At 42.6% G+C, this 14,428-nt stretch overlaps 1 protein-coding gene across 1 annotated transcript; it reads left to right on the top strand.

Moving 5' to 3' along the window:
* Positions 1-62: 62 nt before the first annotated feature.
* LOC106602430 (uncharacterized) lies at positions 63-13,215 on the top strand. Its single transcript, XM_045717567.2, has 7 exons — positions 63-1,069; positions 8,031-8,161; positions 8,340-8,516; positions 10,348-10,479; positions 10,746-10,857; positions 11,006-11,133; positions 11,516-13,215. The coding sequence occupies exons 1-7, from the start codon at positions 787-789 to the stop codon at positions 12,386-12,388; spliced, it is 1,836 nt and encodes a 611-aa protein (XP_045573523.2). The 5' UTR covers positions 63-786; the 3' UTR covers positions 12,389-13,215.
* Positions 13,216-14,428: the final 1,213 nt, after the last annotated feature.

Consider the following 14,428-nt stretch of genomic DNA (forward strand, 5'->3'; position numbering starts at 1 on the left):
ACTTTCTGTTTACTTGGAATTTCCCTTATTGTAGGCACCTACCACTTTTAGTCTTTAGCACATGACCTCATGTGAATTCTTAAAGAGATGGGTGGGGCTGGCTTCAGAGGGTGTGAACAATGCTGAATGGGTGTAGACAAAGGAGAGCTCTAGTAGGTACCAAAACAGGAGGGATCCTGAGAGGAGTGGTGTGAGTAGTAGATCTGTACCAGTACAGAGGAATAAACCAATAAGTGATATGTTTCAGTAAGATTGGATTTTTGGCATTTATAGCAATGGTTATCAACTGTACTGCAGGGATGGAACGTAAGTCACAGAACATTGAGGTTGTGATGGCAGCTGCAGAGAGGTATTTGGGTGTGTGAGACCTGACATCAGGCTGTTGGCCTGAAATAGGACTACATAGATTTAAATAGTGGAGTTTTTTATTGTGAATATAGTTTTAGATGGTAGTGTATTTGTTGTATTATTATTATTATACCGTTTTTTCAAGCAAAGTATAAGGTAGTTATACTCCAGTCTAGTTGGTGGCGGTAATGCAACATTTATTGGATGCCAACCGCCGTTAACCGTCATCGAAGAAGTAGTAGTAAACGGAAGTAAACAGTCACCAATAATCATTTCCACGTTAGCGGTTGTATTGTTATTTAGACGTTTATTAACATCCTGGAACTCAACATATGACTAAGTTAACTGCACAGCATTACATACTTACCCCAGGTAGTCTTTAACTCGCGTTGGAGACAGGACTTGGTTGATAGATGTTATTTAGCTAGGTAGCCGCTAATGGATAACTGTATGGGTTTTCACACTCAAATAGCCTCCGTCATGGAGGTGCTAGCGAATGCAGCCGTGGCAGAGATATGTAAGCTCGTAGACGACGACTATGCAGTGTTTCGTTTGGAAATGTCTCAAAGCCAAAAAGAAAACAGGGGATTGCGGAGGAAACTACAGCTACTGGAACTGAAGGTGTCACGGGAGCGCGCAGAGAGGACCATTAGAGAGCGCGTCCTTGCCAGTCGTCCCAGTAGTGTCAAGATCCTCGACCGATACAGAGGAATGGCAAAAGGTACATTTTGCATAAGTTGTCCCGTTCCCTTCTTGTTCAGATGTTACCCAGAATTGTGACTTGGTCAGTTTTTGGATATTATGCAATATACGCTTTGGTTGTTTTGGAGTTTTTCCTGGTCAGGTAAAACTCAGTGTCCTATTCGTAGGCTATGACATATATATATATATATATATATATATATATATATATATATATATAAATATATATATATATATATATATATATATATAAATAAAAGGCAATAAATAGGCCATGGTGGCGAAGTAAATACAATATAGCAATTAAAACACTGGAATGGTAGATTTGACAGTAGATGAGTGTGCAAAGTAGAAATACTGGGGTGCAAAGGAGCAAAATAAATAAATACAGTAGGGGAAGTGGTAGTTGTTTGGGCTATTTATAGATGGGCTATGTACTGGTGCAGTAATCTGTGAGCTGCTCTGACAGCTGGTGCTTAAAGCTAGTGAGGGAGATAAGTGTTTCCAGTTTCAGAGATTTTTGTAGTTTGTTCCAGTCATTGGCAGCAGAGAACTGGAAGGAGAGGCGGCCAAAGGAGGAATTGGCTTTGGGGGTGACAAGTGAGATATACCTGCTGGAACGCGTGCTACGGGTGGGTGCAGCTATGGTGACCAGCGAGCAGAGATAAGGCGGGGCTTTACCTAGCAGGGTCTTGTAGATGACCTGGAGCCAGTGGGTTTGGCGACGAGTATGAAGCGAGGGCCAGCCAACGAGAGCGTACAGGTCGCAGTGGTGGGTAGTATATGGGGCTTTGGTGACAAAACGGATGGCACTGTGATAGACTGCATCCAATTTGTTAAGTAGGGTGTTGGAGGCTATTTTGTAAATTACATCGCCAAAGTCGAGGATCGGTAAGATGGTCAGTTTTACGAGGGTATGTTTGGCAGCATGAGTGAAGGATGCTTTGTTGCGAAATAGGAAGCCAATTCTAGATTTAACTTTGGATTGGAGATGTTTTATGTGAGTCTGGAAGGAGAGTTTACAGTCTAACCAGACACCTAGGTATTTGTAGTTGTCCACATATTCTAAGTCAGAACCGTCCAGAGTAGTGATGCTGGACGGGCGGGCAGGTGCAGGCAGTGATCGGTTGAAGAGCATGCATTTAGTTTTACTTGTATTTAAGAGCAGTTGTAGGCCATGGAAGGAGAGTTGTACGGCATTGAAGCTCGTCTGGAGGAAAGTTGTTTTTTTTGTAAATTTTTTTTATTTGAGAAAGTTATGGTGGTGCTAGAATCCATAAATTCCTTTCTGCATTAGCTATCCATCTGTTATGGTTGGACAAATGTGTTCATATTGTCTGTGTAGTTTTTTACTTTTAAGACAGGGACATTTGCTCCAGAAACATAATAATAAATAAAATAATATGCCAATGAAGTTTACTGGACTATTAAACTGGCTAACTAACCCTTTCAGGAACTTCAGTATCCCTAAGCCTTGGGTAGCAGCAGCAGATCGTTTCATCTTCTTTATCTGTGCCAAACACATTTATTCTATGAGTCTAAATCAGGGGGCGCAACTTTCACTGGGGATGGGGGGGACACGTCCCCTCCACATTCTGAAATTTCATTTTTACCCCCCCCCCCCCCCCCCTCCAGTTTTATCATTGGAATGTGATACAAAACGAGGCAACGGTGTGCTTTAGGACCATGCGGACGCCTCCAAGCGGTCGAGTAGGATGTTTCTGCCTATTCCCCCTCGAGACTGAAAAGACTTGGCATGGGTCCTCAGATCCTGAAAAAGTTCTACAGCTGCACCATCGAGAGCATCCTGACTGGTTGCATCACTGCCTGGTATGGCAACTGCTCGGCCGCCAACCGCAAGGCACTACAGAGGGTAGTACGTACGGCCCAGTACATCACTGGGGCCAAGATTCCTGCCATCCAGGACCACTATACCAGGCGGTACCGGAGCACCAAGTCTAGGTCCAAAAGGCTTCTTAACAGCTTCTACCCCCAAGCCATAAAACTCCTGAACTAATCAAATGGCTACCCAGACTATTTGCATTGTCGTCACCCCCCCCCCCCCTCCCCTCTGTTATGCTGCTGCTACTCTCTGTTTATTGACTATGCATAGTCACTTTAACTCTACCTACATGTACATGTTACCTCGACTAACCTGTGCCCCCGCACATTGACTCTGTACCGGTACCCCCGTATATAGCCTCGCTACTGTTATTTAACTATCTTTAAAAAAAAAAAAAAAAAAAAACACGTATATAGTTTTTACTTAACTTCTCAGCGCTGCGTGGGACGCTACCGTCCCACCCACGGTTCACACTATTCAACAGCCAGTGAAAAATCAGAGCGCCAAATTCAAAACAACAAAATGTCATAATTCAAAGTTCTCAAACATACAACTATTTTACACCATTTTAAAGATAAACCTCTCCTTAATCCAACCACATTGTCCGATTTCAAAAAGGCTTTACAGCGAAAGCATAAAGTTAGATTATGTTAGGACAGTGACAACACAAGAAAAACCACACAGCCATTTTCCAAGCAGGAGAGGGGTCACAAAAACCAGCAAATACAGCTAAAATTAAGCACTAGCCTTTGACAATCTTCATCAGATGACACTCCTAGGACTCAATGTTACACAATACATGTATGTTTTGTTCGATAAAGTTCATATTTATATCCAAAAACCCCATTTTACATTGGCGCGTGATGTTCAGAAAATATTTTTCCTCTAAAACTGCTGGTGAATTAGCACAACAATTTACAAAAATATTCATCATAAACGTTGATAAAATATTGAACTGTTATTCAAAGAATTATAGATAACCATCTCCTGAATGCAACCGCTGTGACAGATTTCAAAAAAGCTTCACGGGGAAAGCACACTTTGCAATTATCTGAGTACGGCGCTCAGAAAAATACACCTGGCAATACAGATACCCGCCATTTTGGAGTCATCTAAAATCATAAATAGCATTATAAATATTCACTTACCTTTGATCTTCATCAGAAGGCACTTCCAGGAATCCCAGGTCTACAATAAATGTTGTTTTGTTCGATAAAGTCCATAATTTATGTCCAAATACCTCCTTGTTGTTAGCGCGTTCAGTAAGCTACTCCAAATGTAGGAAGCTCGCCCAAAATTTCATGACGAAAAGTCAAAAAAAGTTATATTTACGTTCGTTGAAACATGTCAAACGTTGTATAGCATCAATCTTTAGGGCCTTTTTAACAAAACTTCAATAATATTCCAACCGGACGATTCCAATGTCTTGAAAAACGTTATGGAACACAGCTACCTCATCAAGTGAACGCGCGCCACAAAACTCATGTCATTTTCTGAGTCACCAACTTCCCGGCCTTCTTGTTCGCTCTGTGTTCACCGCAAAAGCCTGAAACAAGGTTCTAAAGACTGTTGACATCTAGTGGAAGCCTTAGGAAGTGCAAAATAAACCCTAAGTCACTGTGTGTTAGATAGGCAATGACTTGAAAAGACAACAAGCATCAGATTTCCCACTTCCTGGTTGGATTTGTCTCAGGTTTTTGCCTGCCATATGAGTTCTGTTATACTCAGACATCATTCAAACAGTTTTAGAAACTTCAGAGTGTTTTCTATCCAAATCTACTAATAATATGCAAATATTTGGGCCCGAGTATTAGGCAGTTTACTCTGGGCACGTTTTTCATCCGAAATCGAAAATACTGCCCCCTATACCTTGACAGGTTAACACTTATTTGTATTGTTGGTTAAGGGCTTAGAAGTAAGCATTTTACTGTAAGGTTACACCTGTTGTATTCGGCGCAATTTGATTTGGAGTGTATCTGACTGGATTAAAAAAAGGTGCGTCACGCCCAGTTCTAAAAATCAATATTAACGTTAGCTGCTGGCTGCATAACATTAGCTAGATATGGTTATCTAGCTAGTCTACTATAGCTATAGATTGGATCGTTCTACCTAATTTTGGACAACGACTAAACTGCTTTTATAACGGCTTTTATTAACACATACTGTTTTCCATGAAAATGTGTGTTCGCTCTCTCTTGAGGCAGGCAGGAGAAGATTGTTTACACTAGATAATACATCCACAAAGTCAGGTCCCACAGAACGTGAGCGGAGGCAAATTGCGAGTCAAACAATGGTTAATGCTATCCGAAATAATTGTGGCGTCCTAACCATTTTAACTGTCAACTTCAATTGGGTAGGGCCGTCCCAATGATCCATATAGCAAGGACAGCCAAACAACGAGGTCACAGAGTTTCTAAACCGAGACGCAACATTGCGAGACTTCCGGGAACCCTTGCGAAGCAGAACAAACAGACCAGGCCGGGGTTTGAGAAGTCGATTAGAGAACAAAAACAACTTTAGATTAAAGTAGTGTCTTTGACATGGCACATGTGCAGTTCGGAGCGAGACCACCGTTAGAACCGATGACATGTTTCTGTGCATGAGTAAAGCTAGCCAACGTTGCAGTGACATCGCCTACAACCGTGATCAGGGATTTCTATTGGCGAAACAGTTGTTGCCTATCTCCATACTGTACGGTCTTTGACGAGGTGCTGGAGCAACCAAACCAGTTGTTGAGAGGCGTGGTTGATGAGGCTCTATAGGCTCTAGCTAGGAGACCACTGTGACTGACAAGTGAATCCACCTGGCACAGTAAGTGTGGGGGCTAAGGCGTCACTAGACAAAAAGAGGAAAATAGTCTGAAATTGGGTGAGGTACTATGTAAGCTTGTCCAATAAGAAACGGCTGCATTCTTTTCAGTTGAAAACATTTTTCTATGACATGAACTAATGAATATGTCTGGTAAACGCATTTGTTGCTGTTGCTGCTGCTGCTTGGAAGGTGTTGAAAAGTACTGGGGCAAATGCTGTCTCGCCACACGTTTTCCGGCAGGTCGGGCTGGCCCTAGCCTTTTGGGGGCCCTATGCAAAAGTTAAGGCAGAGAACATTTTAGAGTTAATTTCCTGCAATTCTACACATTTTGCCATGGGGTACATAGAAAATGTTTTCAAAATGCATACTTCCTCCAGATTGCAAAGTGGTGTGTGCAGCGCTGATGAAGCCTGCCTTTCCGTTGTCACATTTTGTGGTATACCTCATAACCTGGCCGGTGAGTGCCTTCAGAATGTATTCATACCCCTTGGCTTATTCCACATTTTGTTGTGTTACAGCATGGATTTCATTATAATTGTTTCTCACCAATCTACACACTACCACATAATGACAAAATGAAAACATATTTTTAGAAACTTTAGCAAATTTATTAGAATTGAAATACAAAAATATCACATTTACATAAGTATTCACACCCCTGAGTCAATACTTTGTAGATTTACCATTGGCAGCGATGACAGCTGTGAGTCTTTCTGGGTAAGTCTCTGAAAGCATTCCACACCTGGATTGTGCAACATTTTCCTATTTATTCTTTTCAAAATTCTTCAAGCTCTGTTAAATAGGTTGTTATTGCTAGACAACCATGTTCAGTTCTTCTTGCCATAGATTTACATAAATTTAACGCAGCCACTCAGGAACATTCACTGTCTTCTTGGTAAGCAACTCCAGTGTAGATTTGTCCTTGTGTTTTAGGTTATTGTCCTGCTGAAAGGTGAATTAATCTCCCTGTGTCTGTTGGAAAGCAGACTGAACCAGATTTTCCTGTAGGATTTTGCCTGTGCTTAGCTCCATTAAGTGTGGGTTTTTTTCTCCTAAAAAAAATCCCCTGTCCTTACAATAATTCCCATAACATGATTCAGACACCACTATGCTTGAAAATATGGAGTGGTACTCGGGACAAAAAGGGAATTGCTTTGCCACATTTTTTTGTAGTATTAGTGCTTTGTTGCAAACATTGTGCATATTTTGGAATATTTTTGTTTCTGTACAAGCTTCCTTCTTTTCATTCTTGTCATTTATATTAGTATTGTGGAGTAACTACAATGTTGTTGATCCATCCTCAGTTTTCTCCTATCACAACCATTAAACTCAGTAACTGTTTTAAAGTCAGTTGGAATCATGGTGAAATCCATAAGCGGTTTCCTTACTCTCTGGCAACTGAGTTAGGAAGGACACCTGTATCTTTGTAGTGACTGGATGTATTGATACACCATTCAAAGTGTAATTAATAACTTTGCCGTGCTCAAAGGGATATTCAATGCCATTTTTTTATATAGGTATTGGAAAACCTCCCTGGTCTTTGTGGTTGAATCTGTGTTTTAAATTCACTGCTCGACTGAGACCTTACAGATAATGTGTTGAGTACAGAGATGAGGTAGTCATTCAAAAATCATGTTAAACACTATTATTGCACACAGATTGAGTCCATGCAACTTATTGTGACTTGTTAAGAAAATGTTTACTCCTGAACTTATTTATGCTTGAATACTTATTACTTAACCTTTTTATTTAATTAGTATGTTTACATTTTTTAGCATAATTCCACTTTGACATTATGGGGTATTATTTGTAGGCCAGTGACCCCCAAAGATCCAAATTTAGACCATTTTAAATTCAGGCTGTAACACAACAAAATGTGGAAAAAGTCAAGGGGTGTCAATACTTTCTCAAGGCACTCTATACTTTTTTTTGGTGGGGGGGGGGGGGGCACTAGTGGATGGCCCCCTGAGCAACTGCTTATGTCACTTACGCCTGGGGCCGGGTATGATGTAATAGTTCCCCTGATTACTTAGCTATCTTGCAAAAAAATGTATTTACCAGGCAGGTCAATTATGAAAAATTATTCTAACACAAAGACACTATCATATTCTAACCTGATTCTTGAGTTACTGAATTTCTTATTGTCATACTCAATAAAAAATAATGTGATGCATGGAACACAATCAATCAATCAATAAATAGTATATCAAGAAGTTATGAGAAGGGACATCCTTGCCACTTGTAGACAGTGTCATGTGTACAATATAGCGTTGAGCATTGACAGTAGCTAACCTAACCACCTCTTTTCCCCCAATCACTCTCTCAGGTGAAGGACATCTCACTGGAGGTCACAGGAGCTTTGTGAAGCCAGCGGGACACAACACATGGAGAGATGACCAACCAATCACTGTTGATGAGGGGAGTGGAACCTCAACCCAGGAAGTTATCGTGATAGAGGTTAGTGTCATAATGTAACATTAACAATGACAGTACATCAAATGTGGCCCGTTTTATTTCAGAAATGCTGCCCTCAGCTATTCATTTATTTGCCATAGGGGACTTTGTGAGACTACAGTACCACATTGTTATCCAATTCAAGTCATGTACCGATAATAACCTCCTCTCTTCTTGTCAGTCTGCAGATGCAGAGGCTGCAGGTCCTGGGGTCAAGCAGGAGAGGACTAAAGGAGAGAAGGAACCACGGCACAGCAGAGACATCCAGACTGAAGCAGCGGCTGGAGTGGCACCCACTGTAGCCACGGAGGACCTCGCCGCCGTGCCCCAGGCCAGGACCAGACGCAGCATCATGGAGGTCAGTGGAACGCCGAACGCCGTCCTCAAGTCAGAGACAGACACCGAGACTTTAACTGTAACACACAGGCTTTTACACACAGGATCTGACCCAGAGAGACTGGGGCTGTGGAGACTGGGCTGTCCTCCTTCTCCTGGCTCAAAGTATTTACCGCTATTTCACCAGAGCCAGAGGACGGTTAATTCCCGTGGAGATGATGGTGACACGTTAGACACTGGTGGTGATGATCCGTCTTGTTCTTACACTACAGAGATGGACCCTGGCAACATATCCTTGGATTTAGAGACACAGACTGATCTGTCTAGAGGGGACTGGAACCAGTACAGTAGTAGTGTATACTCTGAAGGGTGCCTAGAAAAGAAAGGTGAGGGTTTAGTCGTAGATGAGGTGACTGTAAAATTGGAGGGTGACGTTCCTCCCACATGGAAAGGTCACCTAGGAGACGGACACTCGCAGGGCAGAGATTTCTTAGATTACAGGGAAAGCTTAGAGACGAATCCAAATGTCGCCACCCACTCCCTTGTACACGCGTTCAAGGATCACGACCCAGTGTCCACGTCAATGGCACCTTCCGATTCACACAGCCACATCCTTTTCGATCAGGTATTGAACTCAAACGACAGGGCTACAGCCCAGGCTCAGGGAGGGGGAGCCACATCAGGCAATAGTAAAGAGAAACGGTTCCTCTGCATGTTCTGTAACAAAGGCTTCAGCTGCCCGCAGAAGGTGGAGATCCACAAGCGGGTCCACACTGGAGAGAAACCCTATAGCTGTACCCAGTGTCATGTGTGCTTCGCCCAGGCTGGTGACCTGAAAAGGCACCAGAGGGTCCACTCAGGGGAGAAACCCTACAGCTGCCCCCAGTGTGATAAGCGGTTCTCCCGCCAGGACCAGCTGAAGAGGCACAATATGGTCCATACGCGAGAGAGGCCGTTCGCCTGTATGCACTGCGGGAAGAGGTTCTCAGAGAGGAGCTACCTCAGGATACACCAGCAGAAAAACCATTCCACTCAATAGCTTCTGACGTTTATGTCAAACCCTGCATTAAAGACAAATATACATTCTCACGGTTGTCAGCAGAAAAGATCCACAGATACATTTGGAATAACAAGGGTAACAGATTTTAGTGTTGAACATTCCTGGGTAGAATATTGCATCCAGACATTGTGTGATATATATATATATATATATATATAAGGCATATATAAGCCTTAAAAGTATGTTACATATTGTGTTTGTACTGTGTAGGCTATATGATGTTCACAAATGTCTATTTCATTACTTCTATTAAACTACAAAATGTTTTTCCAATACATTTTTAATGAGAAAATGTATGCAAGTTATACATTTTTTTTGTTGAGACGTGTACATGTGGTTTTCATATGGTGTACTTAAAACTGGTTTGTTTAATAAACACAAAATGGGACTTTTTATTCTAAGACTTTCATTGAGACTCTCTTTAGTGTCCATCACATCTGATCTCACCCTATTCTGCATACACCCAACAGTGCTTTATAACCAATATACACTTAAATATAAATAAATATACTTACACACGAACAAAGTAGTTACACTTACTGTACAGTTCAGAATAGGTTAGTCAAGTTTGTCTGATGACTTTTGACTTATCATAGCTGACTCATATTTACCCACAACATCATTTATGTCCACCATGATGGGTTTAACAACAATGAAGTCATTCTGTAACTACAGTATAGGACTCAAACGTAGTGGGGATGGGTAAACACTCCATGTTGAAAGTGTGTTTATCTGTGTGTACATACCTGAGGGAGAGTATGACTGTGTAATCTGTATCACCTGTCTCTTCCAGGAGGAGGGGTGTGAGGAGGGTCTTGGGAACCCTGAGGGGACCATGGTCATGGAGGACAACCAGACTACACCTCCTCCTGAACCCACAGAGGAACCAGCTGAGCAGCACAGGACCACACACAGTCTCACTGAGGTGAGCCCACTGTGAACTACTGTGTGAATGGTATTAGGTCAGAGCTCGTATCCACAAAGCCTCTCAGAGTCGGAGTGCTCTTGTCTTAAGTGTGGGACCATACGTTTGAATTATCAAACCATGAAAGTGTGTAAAGTAATCAAAAACTAACATGTTTGCATAGTACTCATAGCAATCCCTCATTGCCCAATCAGGAGATGCTTCATAGCAGGGTGCTCATATCAGATTTCTTGATCCAACATCCTCTCACTCTGTATCTCTTACAGTCAGTAGACATGGAGGATTGGAAGCCTGATCTGCTGCTGGTCAAAGAGGAGACAATAGAAGACGGACCAGAGAGCATTGATCTGCTGAGTGGACTAAAGATGGGGGAGCAAGGTAAGGGAGAAATAATTATAGCATAGAGCAACTTATGTTTGCATACAAAAACACACATCTTAACCTGACCAGGTAATTGACCCAAAAAAAATCCATATGCAGCGTTCGCTTCCATGTTTGTAGTCTATTTTCTAACCTCCTTCTGCAGGTGGTTGGCTGGAGGCTAACAGAAGAGACTGGGTGGCCGCCTTGGATTTCCAGACCCCAACGGGTGCAGCCAAGGGCCCAGGGGACAACATTACTGAGCAGGCCAGGACCAGAGGCGACATGGTGGAGGTCAGTGGATGGGACAGCGTCCTCAACTCTGGGCTGGGGAACAACACTGTTAATCACAACCAGAAAAAGACAGTTGAACACAAAACAACAACCGAACCTAGTCTCCATGAAAACAGATTGGCTGACAGCAGGATGAGGCGTAGCTATGCTGACTGACTTGGTTATTTTTGTATTATGGCAGAGACTGAGTTTCCCTTATCAGTCGAACCAAAAAATATTTCACTCTTGAATCAACACATATGGACATTGTTTCATAATAAACTCCAATGGCTCCATTTTGTTAGGTACTTGACTGTGGTTAACATTTTATAATGTCATGTTTCTGTGTACAGCAGTTTCTTATCTAAACTTGTATGCTTTTCTGTTCAATTTGTGTTTACAGTCTGCAGTCCATGAGGACCTGCTGATATCTGGTGTTGCTGACATGAGAGACTGGACCTCTGAGATGGGTGGTCACAAACCCTGGCCCCGGATCAAAACCCTGGATCTGGAGCCATCACTCTTCCTTCCCGAGTCGGAAGGAGGACCCAACCGTGAGGGACAGAGACTCCACCACCACACAGAACACAACCAGTGGACAGGAGGACTGAACAACCTCAGTCCTGGTGGTCATCAGAGAGACAGAGGCTCCAGTCAGGGATCCAGTCTGCAGTCTGGGGCTGATAGAGATAGACCCTCCTGTTCTTATGATACAAACACCACAGTATCCATGATGAACAGAGTAGGTCACCCTGGGCTTCAGCCTTCACAGAGAGTGACGGGAGCCCCCCCTGGTGGTAGTCTATCAGCAAGTCGGTCTTCTCCTTCAGGGCCTCGTCCAATGCCTGGTGACTTGGTTCATAGAAGGTCTGGGCCTGGGTCTAGCCTTCCTCAATTACCTCAGGTTTACCCCACCAATACAGACAGGGTCCGGGTGGGCGTTCACCATAAGAGGTACCTAGCCTATAACACAGCACACAATCCCAACAACACCCAAACAATGGCTAGAGGTCAAGGAGGGAGCTCAAAAACTCTTGATTCTACCTCCTCTGGTGTCATTGGGTTACAATGTGGGAGGCCGAGCGTTAGGACGGACGCCGACAAGCCGTATGCCTGCCCCACGTGTGGGAAGCGCTTTGCTGAGGCAAGGTATGTGAAGCAGCACCAGACTGTTCACACCAAGGAGAGCTTCAAGTGCAAATTATGTCACAAGAGCTTCTCCTTCCTGAGTAGCCTTATCAGACATAGGAGTGTCCACAATGGGGAGAAATCGTAACAGTGTGGCTTGAGATGTACACAGGGATGTCTTTATCTGACATATTATAGTTATCGTGTGAAGTGTCTTGGGATAAGAGGGTAATTAACCACATACCCCTCGTTAACCCCTTTAACTTTAATTAGAAACAGGCTTGCATTAATACCTGTTTTTAGAGAGATAGTAAACCTAGGCTAGCACAAGTATAGTTTAATATTCTCTGGTCTGATGAAACCAAGATTGAACTCTTTGGCCTGAATGCTAAGTGTCACGTCTGGAGGACACCTGGCACCATCCCTACAGTAAAGAATGGTGGTGGCAGCATCATGCTGTGGGAATGTTTTTCAGTGGCAGGGACTGGGAGACTAGTTAGGATTGAGGCAAAGATGAACGGAGCAAAGTACAGAGAGATCCTTGATGAAAACCTGCTCCAGAGCACTCAGGATCTCAGACTGGGGCGAAGGTTCATCTTCCAACAGGACAATGACCCTAAGCACACAGCCAAGACAACGCAGGAGTGGCTTCAGGACAAGTCTGAATGTTCTTGAGTGGCCCAGCCAGGGCCCGGACTTGAACCTGATCAAACATTTCTGGAGAGACCTGAAAATAGCTGTGCAGCAACGCTCCCCATCCAACCTGACAGAGCTTGAGAGGATCTGAAGAGACGAATGGGAGAAACTCCCCAAATACAGGTGTGCCAAGCTAGTAGCGTTATACCCAAGAAGACTCAAGGCTATAATCGCTTCCAAATGTGCTTTAACAAAGTACTGAGTAAAGGGTCTGAATACTTGTGTAAATGTGATATTTCAGTTATATATTTTTAATAAATTAGCAATAGTTTCTAAAAACCTGTTTTTGCTTTGTTATTATGGGGGATTGATGAAGGAACATTTTTTAAATACATTTTAGAATAAGGCTGTAATGTAACAAAATGTGGAAAAATACTTTCCGAAGGCACTGTAACTCGAAGCCAGAAAGAAAATAGGGCATTGCGGAGGAAACTACAGCTACTGGAACTGAAGGTGGCACGATAGTGCGTCCCCGCCAGTTGTCCCAGTACTGTCAAGATCCTCGACTGATACAGTGGAATGGCAAGAGGTACATTTTGCAGAAGACCGTGGCTGCGGTGCATGTCACCCCGTTCCCCTCTGTGCATGTGTTACTTTCGATTTGTTAACAACATATGGGTCTTGGACAGTTGGATAGTATGTAATAATTCACCAGATTACTTAACTAGATATCTTGCGCAGACACAATATCATATCCTAACCAGATTCTTGATTTACTGCATTTCCTATTATTTACTCAGTGAAAATAATGTGATACATGGAACATAATACATCGATCAATAAATAGTATATCAAGAAGTTATGAGAAGTGTTACCTTACATCCTTTCCAATTCTAGACAGTGTCAATAGTGTACAATATACTGTTGAGCATTGACAGTTGTTAACCTAACCACCTCTTTTACCCTAATCACTCTCAGGTGAAGGACATCTCACTGGAGGCCTCAGTGGGACACACTACATGGAGAGATGACCAACCAATCACTGTTGATGAGGGGAGTGGAACCTCAACCCACCAAGTTATCGTGATAGAGGTTAGTTTAATAGTGTTGCATAAAATATGACAGTTACTTTGTAAATCTAATGTGGCCAGTTTTTCAGAAAGGCTCCCCTCAGCTATTCATTTGTTTACATGTACATCCTTATCTATCTGCCATAGGGGAGCTTGTGAGACTTCCTCAAATCAAATCAAATGTTATTGGTCACATACACGTGTTTAGCAGATGTTATTGCGGGTGTAGTGAAATGCTTGTGTTTCTTGCTCCAACAGTGCAGTAATATCTAACAAGTAATATCTAACAATTTCACAACATATACACAATGCACACGTCTAAGTAAAGGAATGGAATTAAGAATATATAAATATATGGACGAGCAATGTCAGAGGGGCATAGACTAAGATACAGTAGAAAAGAATACAGTATATAGAGTTGATGTCGGAAGTTAACATACACCTTAGCCAAAAACATTTAAACTCAGTTTTTCACAATGCCT

This window comes from Salmo salar, chromosome 04, assembly GCF_965601325.2.
Source record: "Salmo salar chromosome 04, fSalSal1, whole genome shotgun sequence".
Taxonomy (NCBI): domain Eukaryota; kingdom Metazoa; phylum Chordata; class Actinopteri; order Salmoniformes; family Salmonidae; genus Salmo; species Salmo salar.